At 45.9% G+C, this 25353-nt stretch overlaps 1 protein-coding gene across 1 annotated transcript; it reads right to left on the bottom strand.

Moving 5' to 3' along the window:
* Nucleotides 1-771: 771 nt before the first annotated feature.
* Nucleotides 772-25353, bottom strand: LOC142258101 (uncharacterized). Its single transcript, XM_075330568.1, has 8 exons — nt 25208-25353; nt 18670-18724; nt 15677-15784; nt 13656-13961; nt 12596-12726; nt 10965-11001; nt 10347-10409; nt 772-1703 (listed from the first exon to the last, which is right to left on the bottom strand). The coding sequence occupies exons 2-8, from the start codon at nt 18704-18706 to the stop codon at nt 1618-1620; spliced, it is 768 nt and encodes a 255-aa protein (XP_075186683.1). The 5' UTR covers nt 18707-18724; nt 25208-25353; the 3' UTR covers nt 772-1617.

Consider the following 25353-nt stretch of genomic DNA (forward strand, 5'->3'; position numbering starts at 1 on the left):
TGCACTCCCTAATGTCTCTAGACGGATCCTTTCCCCCTTGTGCGCCTTCATGTGCCTAGACACTCGCTGGCCTTGAACTCACCCTGACTAATGAAGGCCAGCAAAATGTTAGTCTCATCACTGCAATAAGACAATACAAGGTACGTATAAAAAACAGGTGGGGAAAGACACAACAAATAGCACTCCACAGCTTCTCCAGTAGGAACTTCTCAGCTGCAAAAGAAGAGACACCTCAGCTGCTCAAGAGAGTGGCTCCTTCAAAATAGACAGCATAAATATGAGCTATAGCCGACATAGGGAGGAGTGAGCAGCAGATATTTATAGCAGAAGGGAGTGGCTGCAGCTGAGGTTACATCTACCTGTTAAATCACAACAGGATAGAAAGGAATCTTAACCCCTTCAGTACCTGATGGAACTAAATATGGTCCAACTCAGAGTAAACAATGAGCGGACACTAAAGTTGATCAACAATACGCTTTGACCTTCTGAACCCAGATCCTTCCAAGATCACATCAGGCTGTGACGATATGTGAATTCATTTTTGCTGAGTTTTCGGAGCAGAAACTCAAAATAGTTGAAGTTTTTTGAGATTTGGAGAATTTGGGAGTTTCTGCTCAGTTTCCGCTCCAATAACTCCTCTGTGTGCACAAAATCTTAATATTTGGGCTGTGCAACTTATCCACACACTTGGCTCTGCACATTTTAACAAGGCAACACCATGAAATCACAAAACACAACAATAAAGGGTTAAAGAGACATAAGTTATGTAACTGTATTTTTTATTTTGATTTATCAAAACACAAAAAAATAGTGGTGACGGAGAACAAAGTGGACATTGACAATAACAATACAATTTATATTTACCGACAATCAAAAATGAACTTTTGCCTTGTAATTGAGCCAGATCGAATCCGTCATTCCTGATGCTTGGTATTTGTGGTCTATGCTACTTTTATTGAAATGTGATGAATAATGTTGAAACATTTATAATTAAAAGATAGAGACACTTTCAGAGGCAATTTATTTTTAAATCTTACATTTTTTTTGCAATTTTTGACTTCAATAGCCTCTATGGATCAATGTACATAGCAGGCTGCGGAATTAACCGTCAATTTGTCAGTGAGTGCGTTCTAAGTGCAGAGTTTGTAGCTCTTATCTCTCTTCTTCTGAGCTCCTCTAGGCCGATTTATGACCACATCAAAGTTCAGCACTATTTCTTCAGAATCCATGAATTTGGGGAAATTCTAAATTAATTAATCATTTAGAATCGATCCGCTCCATCCTTAGTCTGCGTATCCATCCTTAAAGTCCTGCCATCATTGTGCTACTTTAGTTAAAGGAATAAGAGTCCGGTCTTTTCGGCGCTCTGTGATGGAGCAGATGGTGATTTTTACTCACAGGCTCATGGATGTTACACATTGTACATTCAGAATCTGTACAGTATAAATAAAGGCGTCCTACACATCAGCTGTAAGCATGCAAAATGTGCGGGACCGGCTGATGAATACGCTAATGGGTATGGAAGTCCGCAGCGTCATTTTTCACTGCAGAAGTTAACTGCTCGCTACAAAACTTGGTGAGCCGCTTCTTTCTGTAGCACAAATGTGTATGGGAAAGTTATGGCTCTTCAGTATGGACACTGTTAGACTCTTCTTGAGTTTCTTTAGCATCTTGAAAAACATGACCCGTTTCATCATCTATATCTGTAAAGAAAAATAAAAAACAAAAATATTCACACCATGTGATATTAGAATAAAACTAAACCAAAAACACAATCTACTGTTCAAAAATCAATTTAGTTCTGTAATAGATGAACAACAATTAAAGACGGTCTCCAGCGTCTCTCTATTCCGCCAAATCTGACATCAACAGAAGGAAACTGGCAACCATTCTAAGTGAGGCTGGTCTTGAATAGACAGATCAGTTGCGGATGCAACTACTCAACATCAACATGGTCTAGTAGTTGAAGTCCTTGGACAGGAAAGTTGAAGGGGAAACTATTATGTACATCAGGTAACTCATATGGGAAAAAAGAGCCTATCACTAAACTACTTCACCCAACCCAACTGGGTCCTGTACAGACTAAAGTTCATAGCTGCACAGTCCCTGGTGACAAATGTACATAACCGCAAAACAAGGAGATGACAACTTGGACCTCAGTGCCTAAAAGGCTGTCAAGTCTTAAGCTGGGTTCACACTAAGCGACAGCGACATCGCTGTTACGTCACCATTTTCTGTGACGTAGCAGCGACCTTGCAAGTCGCTGTTATGATTGCTGCTTAGCTGTCAAACACAGCGACGCAGCAGCGATCATAACGTCGCTACATGTGCAGAGAGCAGGGAGCCGCGCACACTGCTTAGCGCTGGCTCCCTGCTCTCCTAGCTACAGTACACATCGGGTTAATTAACCCGATGTGTACTGCAGCTACATGTCACAGTGCAGAGAGCAGGGAGCCGCGCACACTGCTTAGCGCTGGCTCCTTGCTCTCCTAGCTACAGTACACATAGGGCTAATTACCCGATGTGTACTGCAGCTACATGTGCAGAGAGCAGGGAGCCGCGCACACTGCTTAGCTCTGGCTCCTTGCTCTCCTAGCTACAGTACACATAGGGTTAATTACCCGATGTGTAATGCAGCTACATGTGCAGAGAGCAGGAGCGAGCACTAGCAGCAAGAGCGGCGGAGGCTGGTAACGAAGGTAAATATCGGGTAACCAGGGAAAGGTCTTCCCTTGGTTACCCGATGTTTACCTTGGTTACAGCTTTCCGCAGCTGCCAGACGCCGGCTCCTGCTCCCTGCTCGCTTCATTTCGTCACTAACTCGCTGTCACACACAGCGATGTGTGCTTCAGAGCGGGAGAGCGACGACGAAAAAATGAAGCAGGACATTCAGCAACGAGCAACGACGTCACAGCAGGGGCCAGCTCGTTGCTGGATGTCACACACAGCGACAGCGATGGGACAGAAAATGGTGACGTAGCAGCGACGTCGTTGTCGTCGTCGCTGTGTGTGACACCACCTTTACTCATACTCCTTATGAACCGGAGAGAGAAGCAGAGCACTATAACCCTGAATAAGGAAGGCGTGCAGATATAGAAGAGATCTCAAAGAGAGAAAACACAAAACACCAATACAAAGTAGAAAAAGTAAAGTACTTACTGCAAGAAAGATAAGCCTCCTATTACCTAATTATTGTCAGGAGAAGGTAGTACAAGAGATAGATGGGACAGCAAAGATAAAAGTGCTAGCTGGTGTCTATCTGACTGGCATAAATGCTTGGCAGTATGGCTGAACTTCCAAGCAGGCTCCACATAGGAATATAGCCAGCAAGGGAAGGTAAAGCAGCACCCATAATGTGATAGGACAGACTAAATGAAAACACCTCCTGACTAGAGATGAGCCACCCCCCTAGAGTTCAAGTTCGGTTCGTCGAACTCTCGAACCCCATAGGAAACAATGGCAGGCAATCACAAACACATAAAAACACCTGGAAAACACCCTCAAAGTTGTCCAAAAGGTGCCAAACAACTCCGAAGACAACACAAACACATGGGAAAGTGACAAGGACAAATACTCATGCGAAAACTAAACAGCTGGACGAGGAAAAAAAGGATGAGACACAGATATTGCATGGCATGCCCTTCTAAAATCATGTAAAACACCGCAAGGTGACTCCAAGCAGACTCTCCCTTTTTTCCAAAAATTGGGCCCCACAGACACCACTTCAGTGGCAGCACTTGTGCCCCAGTTGCAAACTGGACAGGTTGATTTGCATCAAACACATTCAAAAATACGCCAGCCTTAACTGTCCCCAGGATGACACCAGGGAAGGTCTATCAAAGTCTTTGCTGACCCCGGTTCTGTTCATCTTGGCTCATTTTTAAAAACACCGCAAGGGTTACTCCAAGCGGAGTCTCCCTTTTTTCCAAAAATTGTGCCCCACACACACCCACCCCTTCAGTGGCAGCACTTGTGCCCCAGTTGTACACTTCACAGCTAGATTTGCATCAAGCACATTCAAAAATACGCCATACTTAACCGTCTCCAGGATGACACCGGGGTAGGTAGCAAAGTCTTTGCTGATCCCAGATCTGTTCATCTTGGATCATTTTTAGAAACACAGCAAGCAAGGGTAACTCCAAGCGGAGTCTCCCTTTTTTCCAAAAATTGGGCCACACAGAGACCCACCCCTTCAGTGGCAGCACTTGTGCCCCAGTTGTAAACTTGACAGGTAGATTTGCATCAAGCACATTCCAAATCCACAAGCATTTACTCTCCCCAGGATGACACAGGGGTAGTAAATTCCTTCTGGATCCATGACTTGTTCATTTTGATGAACGTCAGTCTGTCCACATTGTCACTGGACAGACGCGTGCGCTTATCTGTCAGCACACACCCAGCAGCACTGAAGACACGTTCAGAGACAACGCTGGCAGCTGGACACGACAAAATCTCCAAGGCGTAACTGTAGAGCTCTGGCCATTTTTCCAGATTTGATGCCCAAAATGAGCAAGGCTCCATTTGCAAAGTCATGGCATCGATGTTCATTTGGAGATACTCCTGTATCATCCTCTCCAGCCGTTGACTATTTGTCAGACTTGTTGTCTCTGGTGGCCTTGCAAAGGATGGTCTAAAAAAATTATGAAACGATTCAATAAAATTGCTGTTACCAGCACCAGATACGGTGCTACTGGTACGGGTAGACTGTTGAAGATGAAGAGACCGTCCCATGTTTGGCAAGTTACAACTGGGAGATTCACTACCTGCACGGTTGTTTGGTGGAAAAGCCGAGCTAAGATCGAGTAACAGCTTCTGCTGATACTCCTGCATACGTGCATCCCTTTCTATGGCTGGAATTATGTCACAAAATTTGGACTTGTACCGGGGATCTAATAGTGTGGCAAGCCAGTAGTCATCATCACTTCTAATTTTGACAATACGAGGGTCATGTTGGAGGTAGTGCAGCAAGAAGGCGCTCATGTGTCTTGCGCGGCCATGCGGACCAAGTCCACGCTGTGTTTGTGGCATAGAGGTGCTAACCGTGCTTTCTTCCTCTGACATCTCCCCCCAACCTCTTTCAACTGAAATGTGACCAAGGTCTCCCTCATCCGCTCAGTCTTCCATGTCCATGGACAGTTCGTCCTCCATTTCTTCATGTTCTCCTGCACCTTCCTCAACATTTTGCCTGCTACCATGCGCCCTTGTTAATCCCTCTCCCCCATGGTCCCATGCCTGCCGCCTTGGTGATGATGAACGTCTGGACCTTGGTGATGTTGTTATCCCTTGCGCATATGAATCCTCATGTACTTCCTCCCCTTCCTGTTGAACCACCCCCTGACTCCGAATAGTGTTTAGTGTGTGCTCCAGCATGAAAATGACTGGAATTGTCATGCTGATAATGGCATTGTCAGCGCTAAACATATTCGTCGCCATGTCGAAACTGTGCAGAAGGGTGCATAGGTCCTTGATCTGAGACCACTCCATCAGGGTGATCTTCCCCACCTCTGCATCTCGTTGGCCAAGGCTATACGACATGACATATTGCACCAGTGCTCAGTGGTGCTGCCACAGTCGCTGTAACATGTGGAGAGTCGAATTCCAGCGTGTCGGCACATCACATTTGAGGCGATGAACCAGCAGGCCGAAAGACTTCTGGAGCGATGCAAGTCGTTCAGCTGCGGCGGTTGAACGGCGGAAGTGAGCAGACAGTTTTCGTGCCCTGTTCAGAAGGCCATCTAGGCCGGGATAGTGTGTTAAAAATTGCTGGACAACAAGGTTCAACACATGAGCCATACAAGGCATGTGTGTCACCTTGCCCAAGCGAAGGGCCGCACCCAGGTTTGCAGCATTTACGCACACGGCCTTACCTGGCTGCAGGTTGAGTGGAAGACAACCATTTATGACACTCGGACAGCAGAGCTGCCCACTACTCAGCCGCTGTGTGACTCATATTTCCAAGACATTTCAAGCTAAAGACCGCCTGATGCCGTTGCGCTCTTCTGCCAACATAGTAAGGAGGTGTGCGTGATTCCTTGTGCGCAGTTACAACGCTGGTGGCCTGACCAGGCAGGCTTGGGGTGGAGGTGGAGGACCCAGAGGAGGTTGAGGAGGCAGAAGCGTTGGAGGAACTTATACATACAGAGGATTGATGCACAAGTCGTGGGGACGGCAAGACTTGTTCAACAGACCCTTCTTCATCTATCACCATAGTTACCCAGTGCCCAGTCAGCGACATGTAACGCCCCTCTCCATGCTTACTGGTCCAAGTATCGGTGGTGAAATGCACCCATTCACACACAGAGTTTCTCAAAGAAGCGGTGATGCTGTGTGCGACATGCTGGTGTTGCTCAGGCACACCTTTCTTGGAGAAGTAGTGGCGACTGGGCATCTGGTACTGGGGCACTGCGACGGACATAAGGTCTCGAAAATCCTCTGTGTCCACCAGGCGGAAAGGCAGCATTTCGGTAGCCAAGAGCTTACAGAAGGATAAAGTCAACCTCTTAGCTTTGTCATGGGTCGGAGGAAATGGCCTTTTATTTGTCCACATCTGAGGGACAGAGATCTGGCTGCTGTGTGTAGACGGTGGTGAGTAGGCGGTGCCTGGAAAAATGCAGGTTTGTGAGGAAAGTGCAGGCGTAGACATGATGTTGCCTTAATCTAACGTTGGTGCTATCGATGTCTGAGAGAGCGGTACACACGCACTTGTTTCCCCTTCCAAACCAACTGATGACCTAACAAGCCTGTTGCGGTTACAGTGGTGGAAGGCGTGCGTGGAAAACCAGGTGTGACAGCTGTCCCCCCAGTAATAGAAGATTAAGAGCGCGCGGATGCACTGGAAGGGGCAGGCGGTGGTTGGCCCGCTACGCTAGGCCGCATTGCAGCACAGTGAGCTTCCCACTGGGAATTATGCTTGGTATTCATGTGACGATTCATGGAAGAAGTTGTCAAACTGGTGAGCTTTTTGCCTCTACTTATAGATTCCCGACAAATTTTACAGATCGCATGATTTGGGAGATCCTTTGCAAGGTCAAAAAAGGACCAGGCTAGCCAAGGCTTAGAGGACATGCGACCTGCAGAGCCACCCCGACTAGTACTCAGAGGCAGAGTGGTGGCTGAGGATGCAGTTGTAGACATGCTACCAGTACTCCGACTCTGTCCAGGAAGGCGCAAGGTAACTTCGTCGTCAGTTGCATCCTCCTCCACCGCCTCTGTTGACCTCCTCAAGTGCCTGACTGTGGGTTGACAGTAAGTGGGATCTAGAACTTCATTATCAAGCGTTGTGTTTGCACTTCCCTCGCCCTAAGACCTAGCCTCTTCCTGCCCTGACCGAATATTTAAGTTATCCCAATCTGGTATCTGCGTCTCATCGTCATCAGTATGTTCCTCATTGTCTCCACCAACAGGTGTTACAGTTTGGGAATGAGGGTCTACATTATGCTCAGAAACTTGGTCATCAGGGCCTGAATCTGAGTCACAAAGGTTCTGGGCATCACTGCAGACCATTTCCTGGTCTGTACTCACTGTAGCTTGGGAGCAGACCTCTGATTTTCAGAGTCTGCCCAGCTGTGTGACTGAACAGCTCGGCAGACTCAGCCATCTCTGTTCCACCATACTGTGCAGGGCGGATGGAGACTTGAGAGCTGGGAGAAAGCAAGTGTGATTGGGATGACAACTCAGAGGACTGTTTTTTTTTGATGTGGTAGTTGAGGTGGAGGAGAGGGCACTTGTTGGAGCACTTGAGATCCATTCAAGCATGTTCTTTTTTTGTGCATCATCTACGTTTCTTACAGTTGTTCGGGTCCGTAAAAAAAGGAGCACATCGGATTGTCCACGGAAAGTAGTAGACATCTTAGGGCGGCTTTGCACGTTGCCACATCGCACGTGCGATGTCGGTGGGGTCAAATCGAAAGTGACGCACATCCGGCGTCACTTGCGACATCGTTGTGTGTAAATTCTAGATGATACGATTAACGAGCGCAAAAGCGTCGTTATCGTATCATTGTTGCAGGTTCCGACTTTTCCATAATTATGCTGCCGCGACAGGTACGATGCTGTTCCTCGTTCCTGCAGCAGCACACATCGCTATGTGTTATGCCGCAGGAGCGAGGAACTTCACCTTACCTGCCGCCGGCGGCTCTACGGAAGGAAGGAGGTGGGCGGGATGTTTACATCCTGCTCATCTCCGCCCCTCCGCCGCTATTGGCCGCCTGCCGTCGCTATGACGCCGCACGACCCGCCCCCTTAGGAAGGAGGCGGGTCGCCGGCCAGAGCGACGGTTGCAGGGCAGGTGAGTGCATGTGAAGATGCCGTAGCGATAATTTTCACTACGCCAGCTATCACAAGATATCGTACCTGCGACGGGGGCGGGGACTATCGCGTGCGACATCGCAGCATCGGCTTGCGATGTCGCAACGTGCAAAGCCCGCCTTACTTTTGCTGAAAGATGGCTTATCTTCAGCAGATGTTAATGTAGCTTTGCCACCTTCCCCACGGACACAAACTTTTTTTTCCTTTTCCAACACGCCTGTTCCCCTTTCCACCAGCTTCTGTCATTTTGCCACTCATTTTGTTAGCGACAAGATTAGCCACTTACAATGTGGTAGCAAAAATTGAGAGGTGGTGTAGATTGCAGAGGTGGTCTAACTTTATTGACTGCTGAAGAACCAACACTGACTATCCCTGACAATGCAACTATGGCCCTAAAACTGGCAGCACAGTTTGCTATAAAAATAGCGTAGCAAAATGTGCTTGAGGGTTGAAAGCAGAGGTGCTGGGATTTGCTTGGCACCAGTGGGACACTAATCGAGTATAGGAGACACTTTGTGAATGCCACTTATATTCAGCACTGTTTGCTATAAAAATAGCGTAGCAAAATGTGCATCAGGGTTTAATGCAGAGGTGGTGGAAAATGCTTGGCACCAGTGGGACACAAAATTAGTAGAGCAGCCACTTTTTGGATGCCACTTATGTCCAGCACTGTTTGCTATAAAAATAGCGTAGCAAAATGTGCATCAGGATTTAATGCAGAGGTGCTGGCAAATGCTTGGCATCGGTGGGACACAAAATTAGTAGAGCAGCCACCTTTTTGGATGCCACTTATGTCCAGCACTGTTTGCTATAAAAATAGCGTGGCAAAAGTGGGCAGGTGGGTACAGTGGCCGGGTTGTGGGTCAGTGTAGAGGAAAGGAAGCCTCACTTTCTATCCCTACTAATGGTGAAATGCAGCAAGGAATTCACTGAGCTTAGGTACACAGGCGCTGTTATCTGAAGCTGTATACAGCGTTTTCACGGACCTGACTGTCACCTATGGCTCTGAGACCGAGAAAATGAGCCCTGAAAAGGACTGAAATAAACTTCTGTCCCTAATCTGTATAGCGCTGTGTGTGTAAGGTACACAGCCGGAGCGGCGCCAGGAGCTGCGTGAGCGGTGACTGTCACCCACACGCAGAAAGCAGATAATGGCACCGTGAGAGAAAATGCCCGTATTTATAATGCAAGGACATGTGACATGGACAGTATATGACACATTGACACATGCCCTTGCTTGTCTGGCAAAAAAGACCACTTAGCTGTGTGTGTGTCTGGGATTGGCTGACATGCTGGCCCGCCCCACTGCACGCGCGCTTAAGGAAAAAAAAAAAATGGCGATCGCCATTATCCCAGCAGCACTGATCTAAACGCGCCGCCCCCGCACACTATACGCTGAAATTTGATAATAGTGTGAATCACAGAGTGACTCACACTATTATAGTGAAAAGCCAGCTAGTAAATAACTAAGCTTTTTGCTAATCGAACTGTTCTCGAACGTAACTCGAGCTATCGAGCTTTTAGCATAAAGCTCGCGTTCGATCTCGAGCACCCCCAAAATCACTCGAACATGAAATTGGCGAACCTCGAACATCGCTCAACTCTACTCCTGACCAAAAAGAATGAAACAAAGGTAAAAGATAATCAGAACTCGAAAGAGACTGAACCTGCTGTGGTTCAGGGAGAAGGAAGCTGATCACACAGCAGAGGCTGGCCGGATCGAATCAAGGCATGACACCAACCATTCTATACCATGGAGGCAACTATTCTACACCAAGCAGGTATTGTACTAGAACAAGACCAGATGGGCATCAAATGGCTGCATCAGCAGCTGTCCATTTCTCACACCATACATATACAAATACCATATTTATGCCCTCATACAAATTTTCCTCCCAATGTCAGATCAGGCAGAAGACATACTGTATCATACAGCAAAAGAATGGTGGACTAGTTCTTTGTTGAGATTGGAATAAGAAAATATTTCAGATTTTTGGAGCTATTTTTAGGAAAAAATGCTTGTGAGAATAAAACATTACCACGAAAATTGGAGCTGGCTTCTTTCAGTTGAAGTTTTTCCTTCTCCGGGTCAGACTTGCCTTCTGAATGGGAAATGAGAATAAATCAATGAGAACTTTCTATGAGCCAACGTAACATATTTCCATCAATGAAAACATACATGTAACTGGCAGAGAAAAAATAAGTTGGAGTTTTTGATGGTTTTTGTTGTGAAGTAAAATTTGGTGTGATATAATGTTTTTTTTCTACAACTCGCAATGCCCCTTCTAGCTTTTTTGTGTGAGAGCCAAGTTACATATCCTTTTAAGTGTTCAGAAACCAAAAAATACTAAATTGAACTCTAAAAAGGGGAACACGATCGGTGGGCCTTTGGAAGCCTAAATGAAGGCTTCAAGTCTTCACTCCACATTCCTGAAGATCACACTAACACATTCATCAACATGCTCTAGAGATACACTAGAGTTTGTGGGGTGCTGGAATTTGTAGTTTAATTAAATTATTTGCCCTCTCCCAGATTATTAAAATATTACTCTATATAGAGAATTTTTGTTGGGGGGTAGTAAATTCAAACAATTATCAGTTCATCGGTCTCTTATTTTTCTTTTGTTCAGCTGTCGTCAGTGGGAAACATATCCTACCTGGGTCATGTCTTGCTTCATCTTCTGGAATTTCCATCTGGAAAAAAAGAGTAAATAAAACTCTATAAGGTAGCTGACCACATAAGAAAATATGTTTCTATATTTTATTCTGGAGTTTTTGGAATTTTCTTAGTTAATGGCAATTCAGAAGTAGGGATGAACAACAAGATTTGCACTGTACACTGTGTGCAGTGTACTCAGCTATACCAAGGCAGTGGAAACTTATTCAACTGTCACCGGCATACCGGACGCCTCTTGCGATTACTAGACCCCGTGATGCCATGGCGAACCATAAGGTGGAATCTCAAGAGGAATGAGCAAAAAGATTTCCACTACCTGGTCTGGCGTCCATTTTGGTACTCAGCTAAACCAAGGCAGTGCAAACTTATGCGACTGGCCCTCTAATACCGGCATACCGGATATATCTTGTGATTACTAAACCCTGTGATGCCATGGCAAAACATGAGGTGGAAGCCTAAGAATCTCAAGAGGGATGAGAAAAAAGATTTCTACTACCTGGTCTGGTGTCCACTTCTGTACTCAGCAAGACAGTGCAAACTTATTCGACCAGCACTTGAATACCGGAATAACAAACGCCTCTTGCAATTACTGAACCCCGTGATGCCATGGCAAAACATGAGGTGAAAGCCAATGGATGAGCAAGAAAATTTCTTCTACCTGGTCTGGCGTCCACATCGGTACTCAGCTATAGCAAAGCAGTGCAAACTTATTAAACCAGCACTCGAATACCGGCATACTAGAAGCCTTTTACGATTACTAGTCCCCCGTGATGCCAAGGCAAAACATAAGGTGGAAGCCTAGGGATCTCAAGAGGGATGAGCAAAAAGATTTCCAGTACCTCGTCTAACGTCCACTTCGGTACTCAGCTATACCAAGGCACTGCAAACGTATTCAACCGGCACTCAAATAATGGCAAACCAGAAGCCTCTTACAATTACTGGACCCCGTGTTGCTATGACTAAATATGACGTGAAAGCTGAGGGATGAGCAAAAAGATTTCCACTACCTGGTCTGGCGTTCACTTTGGTACTTGGCTATAGCAAGGCAGTGCATAAGTACTCGATCAGCACTTGAATATCGACATACCGGATGCTTCTTTACTAGTCCCCCGAGATGCCATGGCGAAACATGAGGTGGAAGCCAAGGACTCTCAATAGGATCCAATGATCTTGAAATCTGGGTGCTTGTTGAGAAAGTTCAAACTGCCCTGGTCCAAGTGAGTACCGAAGTGGACGCCGGACCATGGTAGTGCGAATCTCCATTCAGAAGCCATTTTTAGTTTACGTAGAAGTGCCTCAATCTATTGAAGAAGAAAAATGTAACAATCTCACTAATGATTCTCAACACCATGTCGACACTGGGGACAAGATCCCAAATCTGGAGAGACTGGGGAGTGATCACCAGATGTCCATATATTGGTTCACAAGTTTCCTGATTATTTTTAACCCTCAAGTGATTCTTATAAAGTGATTTAGGATAAGGAGGGGTAAAGAGGAAGGGAAAAAAACGCATGGGTTTGCACTGGAGCTGTATACACAAGACACAGGATACGTTTTGAGTACTAGAGAAAGAGAAAATATAAAGCAAACTTAAAACAAGATTATACATACAGCGTTTGCAGGGCGCTTCTTTCTCCTCCACAGCATGAAGGCGATGCCTGCTCCTACTACCACCACCAGGAATGCAATAATCACTGATACAACCGCTGCCGCGTGACTATTTCTGTGAGAGTCTTCTTCTTCTAGCAGAAGAAATTCATTCAATCAGAAAGGAATAGAACATTTCTACAAAACCCAAAACGTCATTATTTTTTCTAGCACACTTTAGTTGAGGCGCTCCCTGTCTGTTTTCCTTGTGCCCTTCCTTGATAAGGGCATAACTGCAGTTCAGTGTACTACCCAAAACTGCAAGTCCCAAAATGCAGTTTGTTTTCTCAGCATTGTAAGAACCTACCCCTTCCACTTCCTGATCATTTAGTGAATGTACCCGAAAAACCCAACATTAATGTAGTTACAAGTTTGGGTGACTAAGAGGAATCTGTTTGCATTTTTTAGCCATAATTAGCCTTGGGTAAGTAATAAAAGGAGACTTGTCACTTGTCATAAATATGTAATTTTTGTAACTGGCCTAAATGCTGCTGTTCTCCTGATTCCAGGAATGTTTTCCTTTCATTCCTGCGCCTCTCCGTTCCTGAGATTTTGCCCATTATTCCCTGTAATTAAATCTAGCTTTCTTAGCAAAGCAGGGATGGTCCTCAACTGTTCCTTGTGGCTGTTTATTTAATAACCACACCCAGTTGGATAAAAACACCAGATTTATGTAAAGGAAAAAAAGGGCCATATCAAAGAAACGGAGAGGCGCAGGAACAAAAGAAAAACATCACCAGATTCGGGAGAACAGTGGCATTTACACCAGGTACAAAAATTACATATTTATGGCAAGTGACATCTTCTTTAAGGTTCAATATGTAGATCCTAAAACATCTCTATTTTCTTCCTGATTCTCATAAAGGAATTTCAGAAAGGCTATATACTTAAAACGTCACCATATCCAACCAGATCTTACAGAAAGTCTTGAACAGATGTTCAAGATTATTCCAAGATTCCTTTGGAGACATTTTTCTACTTAGAAACCATCGGAAAATAACAACAGACAGATCGTAAAACTTACCAGAAATTTTTAAGATATAGATAATTTCATGCTTCTTTAGGTTTGTCATCAGTATGTCAGCTTTGTATTCTCCTTGGTCTTCTATTTGGAATTTATATATGATTAGTGATCCATCACTGGAGCTTCCCAGTCTTCCATCATAGCTACTGTCTCTGATAGTAACACCTTCCGATAGACGGGTGGTCGCAAAATTGATGCCATTTTTGACCCACTGGATGTCTTGTATTTCACTTTCTCCTATGGTGTCCACCACTAAGATAACCTCTTTCTCTCTTAATGCAGAAACCGTTTTTTTGTTCAACTGATCTGAAAAATCAAAACACAGTGAAATTTATTTTTGTAAAAGGTCCAAAATTACATATCAAGCCTTTTGGCTTAGGACAAGTCCCAAGTACTATTTCATATGGGAACATACTAATCATCTTTCTCCCCCAAGAAGAAAAAACTCACTAACAGAACCTACTGAAGGTAGGCATTAGAAAAAAATTCTTTCCTCCTGGAAGAGAACCATTTTGAATTTTTCTTCTTCATAGATCATTGCTGGTCTTTTTAAGCAGAACCCTTTTAGACCAAAAATTATTAAGGGGTTGTCCTATTTGGAACATAGATGGATTGATAGAAACCTAACTCGTGTACTACTCTCTCCATTCACATGTGTAGCTCTAAAAGTGGTAAGCATACTTGCTCAACTTTTTGGGTTGTCCTATAAAAATAAATGGGGAAAGCCACTTTTCCGTTCCTGACGGTGTTCATAGAGGCTCCGTTCTCTAGATAGAAGCTGGTCCTAGTAATGGAACCCACCTAAAATATCCTTAAGGCCTCTGCCACATTCACGTGAAAATCACGCACGTGCCGAGAGACACGTATTTTCCCTGCGTGTTGCGTGCAGGTAAGTACATGTCTCTGGTACGTGCGGGACACGTGTGTTCTACGTGTGATATCTGCGATAGCACACGTAGAACCGGTAATTATCATACTCACCTGGTCCTTCCTGCTGTCCGCGTTGCTGTCCGCGGTGCTGATCCTCGGGCTCCAGCCCTCCCGTCTCCCCGCTGCTGCTGCTGCCAGGCAGTGAAGTGAATATTCTATGAGAATAATGAGCGGCGGTCGGCAGCAAGAGGCAGCAGCGGCAGAGACAGGAGGGCTGGAGAAGGTGAGTTAATGTTTTGTTTTTTTTTCACTGACACGTGTGTTTTCTCCGGCGCTTGTCACACGGGACCGCATCCACACTACACCCGTGTAGTACGGGTGCGGGCCGTGTGACACCCGTGCTGCCGGAGAAAAAACGGACATGTCAGCGCTTTGAAAAACGCACACACGTACAAATGCACACGGACACACGTTCCGTGTGGTTTTACGTGTGTGTGCCTGCTACCATAGGGTAGCATTGCTGTACGTGTCTCCGTGCCGCCGGTACGTGTAAAAAATGACAAACACGTGCCGGCGGCACGGATGTGTGTCGCAGGCTTAGGCTATATTATTTCATAGCCTCCTCCATAGACAGGAGAAATCAGATGGGCCGAGTGCTCATGTGATCCATATGAAGAAGCCACTGCCAGACTCCTATGAAGGTGGCTTTCACTGAGAACAAAGGTTCGACAGTTTGAAATCGCATGTGAATTCTAATTTTCCTGCAACATCATCTGTCGGAGAAGAGTCAGGAGGCTCCCATACACATTAGATGGCCTAAAACCCCCTTACAGCCTAGAAAAAAGTCATTTGACATAGCCAATTTCCCTATTCCTGATGATGTTGTCCCCAACTGTTGAAATTGGGAAAAATAACGATTGGGGGAATATCATTTTTTCAACCAATCCATTTGGTACAAGCCCCTGCCAAACGAATTTGTCACTAGCGTAATATGCTCTGCCCATTAATAGCACATGAACGATCCTCTGATCTGAGCATTCACGTACATGGGACAGTCAGGAGAGACAGCTGTTGGCCGGGCGAGCATTGGGTTGACTTATCTTAAAATGTTCTATATAATCAAAACACAATGAACGGGCAATATAAGGTACCTTTTTCCCAAGTAGACGCCGCTACCTGGGTTTCTTTGAAATTGTTACCATTTTGTAGTTTTTCTGGACCCCTGAGAGGCGTTCCTTCCGTTCTCCTAATACAAAGGACTAGACAAGAACATAATTCGTTAGTGCATCGTTTCTAGCCTAAAATAAATTCTCAACATTTTGTTTGTAGCTAAAAGAAGTTGAAGGCTGCGAGTTAAAATACACAAATTGGCTAAAATGACCAGCAATGGTCAAGAGGTAAAATAGACTAATAATTCTCAAAAAAATAATATTTTTGGAAATGATCAAGTTATTACCATGGGGTGGTTCTCTCTTGGGTTTTTGGTTGTATCAAGTAAAGTCAGATGTAAAAGTTAAGATATCACCTAAACAGTCATATTGAAAGAGGTTGTCCAGAAGCTTTAACTTCCCTCAACTTAAATGTATTAATTAGAGTTCCAAGAAACCTTTTATTTTGTTGGTTTTTTTTCAGAACCCAAATCTTTTTTGTTGGATATACGGTTGTAAAGTATGATTGGTCACGTGGATGGAAGAAAGAGGAGAGCACCACATGACCACTATTGGGTGAGACCGATCCTTGAAGATATTGTAACATTAGCATAAAGAGGGAAAAAATATTCATGGAAAGCCCCTTGGAAGTGGTTATATCAATACGACAAGGCTGGAAGTCATAGATGGAGATGACCCCTTCAAGGAGCACAGAGGAGGAGCCACTACAAAGAAAACCCTTCCAATTAGAAAAATGGTAGAAATCATAGATGAAGATGACCTCCTTAATGCCTCCAGAAGTGGAATAATTCGGCGGAGTCACCTATAGCACAATGCTGGAAGTTGTATATGGAGATGACCGTCTCAATGCCACCAGAAGAGGAGTTACTACAAAAAGTCCCCATTAGGACAATGATGGAAGTCATAAATGGATATGACTTCCTCAATGACCTGAGAAAAGAAGTACTTACAAAAAGTCTCCATCAGGATAATGTTTGATTGATGGCATAGATGGATATGACTTCTTCAGTTTCTTCAACATGACCAGCCATGCAATGAGCCACCATTAGAATACTAAGAGCAGGAATAACAGAAAGTCAGGGAGTATTTTGTGCAGCCAAAAGCTGTGACCTTCTATTGCTGGACACCACAGGACTGTTACCCATGACAGATATGACTCCCTCAATACTTCTAAAAGAGGAGTCACTAAAAAGAGCCCCGATTAGGACAAGACTGAAACTCATAGATACAGATTACCTCATCAATGTCACTAGAAGAGGAGTACTACAAAGAACCCCCATTAGGACAACGCTGGAAGTTATAGATGGATATGCACTATTCAATTTCCCCCAGATGCAGAGCCACTCAAAGAGTCACCATTAAGGCAATGCTGGAAGTCATAAATGGAGATCACCTCCTCAATGCCCCCAGGAGAGGAGTCACTACAAAGAACTCTCATTAGGACAATGCTGGATGTCATAAATGGGTGTGATCTCCTCAATTTTCCCCCAGGTGAGGACCCCTTCAAAGAGTCCCCTTAGGACAAGCCGGGAAGTCATAGATGGAGATGACCTCCTTAATGCCCCCAGAAGAGGAGTCACAACAAAAAATCCTATTAGGACAATGTTGTAAGTCATAAATGAATATGACTTCCTCAACGACCCAAAAAAAGAAGCCATTACAAAAAGTCCCCATTAGAATAATGTTGGATGTCATAAATGGATATGACTTCCGCAGTTTCTTCCAGATAAGGAGCCACTCAAAGAGCAACCATTAGGATAATGCTCAAAACCATAGAAAGTACCAAATGAATGGTGACAGGGAAGGGAATTGACGCCCTGTTTCTAGGGAAGGGAGAGATGGTGTCCCCTTACCAAACCTACCGCTGGGCACTTAGTTCCTCATCACCCTAGATAGGTTCCGCATCATTGTTCATTCTTTCACTTTTTGATCATGAAGGATTAATAATAAATAAAAAAAATGTCATTGCAAAAAAACATTTCTTTTGAGTGACGAAGTTTTTTTTTGACTATTTTACTATCTGAATACTCACAGCAGGGAAAATAGAAAGTCAGGGAGCATTTTGCCCATCCAAATGCTGTGATCTTCTATTGCCAGACACCACAAGACTGTCTGTCACCTGTGACACATCCGTGACAGCCATGACATCCTCAATGCCCCCAAATGAGGAGTTACTAAAAAGAAACTCCATTAGGACAAACCTGGAACTCATAGATGGAGATGACCTCCTCAATACCCCCAGAAGGAGTCACTAGAAAGAACTCCCATTAAGACAATGTTGGATATCATAAATGGATATGACCTCCTCAATTACCCCCCAGGTGAGGGGCCACTCAAAGAGCCACCTTTAGGATGATGTTGGAAGTCATAGATGGATATGACTCCTCAATTACCCCCCAGGTGAGGAGCCACTCAAAGAGCCACCATTAGGACAATGTTGGAAGTCATAGATTGAGATGACTTCTTTGATTCACCCAAAAGTGAAGCCACTACAAAGAACCCCTATTAGGATAATGCTGGGAGTGATAGATGGATATGACCTACTCAATATCCCCAAAAGATGAGGCATTACAAATAGCAGACCTTTGTAATCGACTTTAATAAAAGGTCTTTGCACAAATTAATAATAAATAATAATAAAATTAAAAATAATAATAAAATAAATAATAATAAATTGCACATTTAACGACAGCATAAGGCTAATTTATGTGCACAAATTTGTGACCACCACGAACAACAATTGACTATGTAACAAGTCGATTGCTGCCTGATGCCAAGTATATGGGGATATGGGGACAAACCATAACCTCCTCCCACCGCAACCAAATGTTATCACACTTTTTTTCTGTTGATATAGCCGGATGAAGACTTGTTTTTTCAGCATGAGTTGTGAATAATGCCATTTACGATACCACATATTGGGATTGGAAATATAGAAGATTTATGCTATTTAAACCTTAGGATAATTAACTTACCTATTAAGATGCACATCAAGTAACAAGTATCCACCATCTTCTTTTTTTCTTATATCTACAATGCAAAGGAGAAAGATCAAAATATCTTGATAAAGTTGAAGGAATTGTTCTGGTTACTGGTCGTGTTTGATACCCTTGAACTCCCAGCAAAAAAGAAAAAATAGAACCTACTAATGTAGTCACTAACATTGCAAAAACATAAAGAGGTAATCCTTAGACATCTCTAGACTGACGGTTCATTTTCTCAGTAATCTGTTCTAAGCTCCCTAAATGCACAGGGGAGTGAATGCACACTTCAGTGTATAAAAGGTACTAAGATACAGATATCTGATAGATGAATTTTATTATATGTGGACTTTTCTGAGTTTTATGTTTTGTTTATATATTTTAAGACAATCAATCTATGGTGTAAAAAGTAAAAAAAAATAACGTCGATGGATTTTTCCGATAAAACCCACTGAGAAAAAGAAATTAGTTTTATGTTTCGCATTCCAAGGATATGTGATAAAAGTGAGATCGGTCTGACCACTGAAACATTGACAATGTCTACTTTTCTCAAGAGACGCATTATTAAAAAGAATCTGTCAAGACTGATAGGGGGTTTCTGTGACTGGATCCAAACAAATAAGACCAGGGCTGCCAACCATCTGTAAATACACTGCTAAAAAAAAATAAAGGGAACGTTTGAACAACACAATGTAACTCCAAGTCAATCACACTTCTGTGAAACCCTCCTGTCCAGTTATGAAGCGACATTGATTGTGAATCAATTTCTGCTGCTGTTGTGCAAATGGACAGACAACAGGTAGAAATGATCGGCAATTAGCAAGACATCCCCTATATAGGAATAGATCTGCAGGTGGTGACCACTGACCATTTCTCTGTTCTCATCCTTTTTGGCTGTTGTTTTGGTCACTTTTACATTTTGTTGTTGCTCTCACCTCTAGAGGTGGCATGAGGCGGTGTCTACAACATACAGACATTGCTCAGGTAGCGCAGTTCATCCAGGATGGCACATCAATGCGAGATATGGCAAGAAGGTGTCCAGAGCATGGAGAACATACCAGGAGACAAGCCAGTATACCAGGAGACGTGGAGGGGCCGAAAGAGGGCAACAACCCAGCAGCAAGACCATTACCTCTTGTTTTGTGCAAGAAGGAATAAGAGTACTGCCAGAGGCCTGCAAAATGACCTCCAGCAGACCACTAATATCCATGTATCTACTCAAACTGTCAGAAACAGACTCCATGAGGGTGGTATAACGGCCCAACATCCACAAGTGGGTGTATTGCAGCCCATCACAGTGCAGGGTGATTGGCATTTGCCAGAGAACACCAAGATCAGCAGATTTTACAGTGGCGTCCTTTGCTCTTTATGCATGAGAGCAGGTTCACACTCAGCACATGTGACAGACGTGACAAAATCTGGAGATGCCGTGGAGAATGTTCTGCTGCCTGCAACATCCTCCAGCACGACCGGTTTGGCATTGGGTCAGTAATGGTGTGGGGAAGCATTTTTTTGTAGGGCTACACAGCCCTAAATATGGTAGCCAGAGTTACCCATTAGGTGCAGGGATGAGATCCTCAGACTCATTGTGAGACCATATGCAGGTTCAGTGGGCTCTGGGCTCCTTCTGATGCATGACAATACTAGGCCTCATGTGGCTCAAGTGTGTCAGCAGTTCTTGCATGATGAAGGCATTGATGCTATGGACTGATTTGCTCGTTCCCCAGACCTGAATCCAATCGAGCACATCTGGAACATCATGTCTCGTTCCATCCACTTACTTGACATTGCACCACAGACTGTCCAGGAGTAGACCTCATGAGGAGCATGCCCAGGTGTTGTAGGGAGGTTATACAGGCACGTGGAGGCCACACACACTACTGAGCATCATCAGGAGCATGCCCAGGCATTGTAGGGAGATCATACAGGCATGTGAAGGCCACACACACTACTGAGCATCATCAGGAGCATGCTCAGGCATTGTAGGGAGGTCATACAGGCACGAGGAGGCCACACACACTATTGAACCTCATTTCCTTGTCTTGAGGCATTTCCACTGAAATAGGATCGGCCTGTAATTTGATTTTGAGTATCATTCCAAATCCAGACCTCCATGGGATATTAATTTTGATTTACATTGATCATTTTTATGTTTTATTGTTCTGAACACATTTCACTATGTAATGGATAACGATTTGCAACTGGAATATTTCATTCATTGAGATTTAGGATGTGCTATTTTAGTGTTCCCTTTAAGGAGCAGTGTATATGGAAAGTATGCAAAAGCCAAATATTTTCTGTCATGCGTGGTGTCCGGCAGAAAAAAAAGCACCATATGTGATTTTTCTTACCCCTGAGCTTTGTACGGCGCATGCGTCATACAAGACAAATAACTACATGCGTCCAGAATATGAAGCGGGAGAACAAGGAGTAAATTGGGAGGTGGAACAGAGATTCTATCAGTGCTAGTGTGACGCCCTGGCACAGCCAGGTTGTCACAGAAAGAGTTAATCCTTCTTGGTAATCTGATCTCACACCGGTGCAGCCAGACAAAGCACAGCCCCCAGTGTAAGGGAAAAGCAGAGGAGAGGGGAGGGGCTGGAGCAGAGAGTGTGTGGAGGGCAGACAGGACAGAGGTCTGAAGTGGTGGCTCCCAGGCTGGGAGTGAAGCGTGCTCCAAAAGGGCCGGGACAGGCCGTAGTGAGGAAGGGGCCAGAACAGGTAGCCGGAGCAGGGCGGTGGCCCCTCGGTACCTGGGTACCCGGATCACTACAGGGGAGTAGATTCCCCGTTCCCGGCTGAGGAGAAAGAGGAAGAGTGGAGAGAAAGGCACTTGGCTGCAGGGAGAGAACAACAAGGGCTGCTGCACCGTGTGTGGGACACTAACACCCCCGTACCGAAGGCTGCGGACACCGGCAATTCTTAGTTCACCAGTGACTCCGTGTGACTTTCTTGTGAGTACACCTGTGCCCTCGGGCACCGCACTGCAGCACTGCGCCCTGCTCCCTGCTTACCCCATCACCGGGCCCCGGGACAACCAACCCCCCTACCCACGGAGGGGAGAAATAACATCTAGCTGCTCCATACCATCGCTCCCGGGATCCCCATCCAAAGCAGCGGTGGTGTTCCAACCTCACCACAACCGTGGGTGGCGTCACGGACAATTTCCCTTACCCAAATCCCCTTTTACTGTGGAGCCTGGGATCACAGACCGGGTCACGCCACCGTGATACCCACAGAAGTGACTCTGTGGCCCGGATCTGAGTACCCCTGGTTCCCGGGCGAAACATTTGGCGTCACGAACAGGATCGAACCTATCCAGTTACCTGGAGGAAGTGCGCCTTATTCTGGACTGTCAGCGGTGATCCGCTGCAAAAATCTTAAAGTCGCCATCTTTGCCGCCATTTTGGGCGCGAAAATCTCCCGCCCAGCACCTTCTTCCCCAAGCGGCGGGCGCGAAAAAGAGGCTCCGCCCCCTGAGAACGCGGGCGGAAGTGAAGCTCCGGAGGACCGGAAGCGAAAGAGAAACTTTAAAAGCTGCTGGAAGGACTGCTCCCGAGTACCAAGGGGGAGCAGAAAGAAGGAACCGCAGCTTAATGTGACAAGGACTGTAAAGGCAGGGACGCCAGGACTCTGCCAACATTTGGTTCCTGGAGAGGCCGCCGCAGCGATGCACCGACCCGTTACCCCTGTTACCGGTAGCGGAGCCCGCAGCGCCTGTTGGGGAGGACCCAGACCTGGGGTCCCCAGGCCTCACCTTTGTCACCACCCTGCCACCGGCCCCGGCAGTCCGCCCGGCCGCGACGGAGATGACGACGGCTCCGGCAGTCCGCCCGGCCGCAACGGCAGCGAAGTACCGGTCCCGTTGACCAATTTGGGGCTGTTCCTGGACTGGGGTTAAGGGGTGCTGCCTGGGTTTTAGGGGCAGCACCAAGGCTAGGTTGTTTGGGTGGGTGACAAAAGGACTCGTTACGTTGCTATTATTGAAAATGCATGTGTGAAAATGTTTAAAATGTTTTATTCTTTTCCAGTTTAATAAAATGTTGGTGCCTCGACGGCCCGAGGACGGGCCGTGTTTTACCAAGGGGGTGTGTGACGCCCTGGCACAGCCAGGTTGTCACAGAAAGAGTTAATCCTCCTTGGTAATCTGATCTCACACCGGTGCAGCCAGACAAAGCACAGCCCCCAGTGTAAGGGAAAAGCAGAGGAGAGGGGAGGGGCTGGAGCAGAGAGTGTGTGGAGGGCAGACAGGACAGAGGTCTGAAGTGGTGGCTCCCAGGCTGGGAGTGAAGCGTGCTCCAAAAGGGCCGGGACAGGCCGTAGTGAGGAAGGGGCCAGAACAGGTAGCCGGAGCAGGGCGGTGGCCCCTCGGTACCTGGGTACCCGGATCACTACAGGGGAGTAGATTCCCCGTTCCCGGCTGAGGAGAAAGAGGAAGAGTGGAGAGAAAGGCACTTGGCTGCAGGGAAAGAACAACAAGGGCTGCTGCACCGTGTGTGGGACACTAACACCCCCGTACCGAAGGCTGCGGACACCGGCAATTGTTAGTTCACCAGTGACTCCGTGTGACTTTCTTGTGAGTACACCTGTGCCCTCGGGCACCGCACTGCAGCACTGCGCCCTGCTCCCTGCTTACCCCATCACCGGGCCCCGGGACAACCAACCCCCCTACCCACGGAGGGGAGAAATAACATCTAGCTGCTCCATACCATCGCTCCCGGGATCCCCATCCAAAGCAGCGGTGGTGTTCCAACCTCACCACAACCGTGGGTGGCGTCACGGACAATTTCCCTTACCCAAATCCCCTTTTACTGTGGAGCCTGGGATCACAGACCGGGTCACGCCACCGTGATACCCACAGAAGTGACTCTGTGGCCCGGATCTGAGTACCCCTGGTTCCCGGGCGAAACACTAGGAGCGGGCTTCTTATCTACACTTACTACTGGGCTTTGGCTTTCTCTCCAGCCAGCTCCGCTGGTCATTTGCTGGCCAGCCTGCCCTATCCGTGACCACCTGCTTCCATCCCCTCCTTAGGCTCAGTGTCTCGCACACAGTCAGTGAGTGGGGTTGACACTTTCTCTCGAGCAGGTAAAGGACACTGCAGCGTTGTGACTGTGTGCTACATTTATTATGTAGGTGGCAAATAGATTAATCACAGAAAGACCTAGTGACAAATTAGTTGAAGGTGTGACATGGAAGCATGGTTTTTAAAAGAGGTGCGGGTTACACCCATAAAAACTCAGATCCGTCCGTAATTTTTGGACATTGTCCAAAAACAATGTAAGATTAGATAGAAGGAAAGGATATCGGCACATCCAACATAAAATAATTTCTTTCTTTATTTTCACATATTAAAAAAGTCCATCCATATTCAGAAGACCCTGACGCGTTTCCGACGCAAAAGAGCGTCCTTAATCAAAGCCTATGATTAAGGAGGACACTCTTTTGCATTGGAAATGCGTCAGGGTCTTCTGAATATGGATGGACTTTTTTAATATCATGTGAAAATAAAGAAAGAAATTATTTTATGTTGGATGTGCCGATATCCTTTCCTTCTATTCAAGTTATAGTCCACCTGGCGGACTTCATATCGTTGCACTCCATGGATGTGTAGTGACCTATTCCATTGGGCGTGTCAAGCTTTCCTAAACTTCGTCTGTTGTTGTAAGATTAGATAGGCAACTTTGGCTATGACAATGACGGCATAAATAAATGGAAACTGTAAGGCGGGCTTTGCACACTACGACATCGCAGGTGGGGTCAAATTGAAAGTGACGCACATCCGGCATCGCATGCGACATCGCAGTGTGTAAAGCCTAGATGATACGATTAACGAGCGCAAAATCGTCGTAATCGTATCATCGGTGCAGCGTCGGCGTAATCCATAATTACGCTGACGCGACGGTCCGATGTTGTTCCTCGCTCCTGCGGCACCACACATCGCTGTGTGTGAAGTCGCAGGAGCGAGGAACATCTCCTACCGGCGTCACCGTGGCTTCCGTAGGATATGCGGAAGGAAGGAGGTGGGCGGGATGTTTACATCCTGCTCATCTCCGCCCCTATTGGGCGCCTGCCGTGTGACGTCGCTATGACGCCGCACGACCCTCCCCCTTAGAAAGGAGGCGGGTCGCCGGCCAGAGCGACGGTCGCAGGGCAGGTGAGTGCATGTGAAGCTGGCGTAGCGATAATTTTTGCTACGCCAGCTATCACGATATCGTACCTGCGACGGGGGCGGGGACTATCGCGTGCGACATCGCAGCATCGGCTTGCGATGTCGCAATGTGCAAAGCCCGCCTTAGTCTGAAGGCACATCATCAGATTAACTGGCACCCTAACAAAATTACTCTATAGTGTAAAAAGCAAAATCCTCGAACAACAAAAGCATATTCATCACAAAGAGTCGTTACTATCCATACACAAGACATAAAATGCAGAAATCTGAATGAAAAGCTGCAAACCAGGCAAGGATTGCATAAAATGTAACAAAAGGGCAGCAAAACATAAAATACACAGAATATTAAGTAATAATTACCTCAGTCAGGAAATCACAAGCTCTGCATTGTGCTACGCCTGGGATCTTACTTTTGCTTTCAGTTTAGCTTGAGCCCCCCCTTCCCTCCCCGCACCGCCTTTCCTGGAATCAGCTACAGCCTGGAACTAATGTGCCATGAGCTGGAT

The sequence above is a fragment of the Anomaloglossus baeobatrachus genome, chromosome 12, assembly GCF_048569485.1.
Source record: "Anomaloglossus baeobatrachus isolate aAnoBae1 chromosome 12, aAnoBae1.hap1, whole genome shotgun sequence".
Taxonomy (NCBI): Eukaryota; Metazoa; Chordata; class Amphibia; order Anura; family Aromobatidae; genus Anomaloglossus; species Anomaloglossus baeobatrachus.

Excerpts from the sequence above, each read along its gene's own strand:
- LOC142258101 (XM_075330568.1), bottom strand. The coding sequence starts at position 18,706 with ATGGTGGATACTTGTTACTTGATGTGCATCTTAATAG. Across the intron at positions 15,785-18,669 it reads CTTGATGTGCATCTTAATAG|TCCTTTGTATTAGGAGAACG; the intron begins GTAAGTTAATTA and ends GTTCTTGTCTAG. Across the intron at positions 10,410-10,964 it reads TGAAGCAAGACATGACCCAG|AAGGCAAGTCTGACCCGGAG; the intron begins GTAGGATATGTT and ends TTTCCCATTCAG.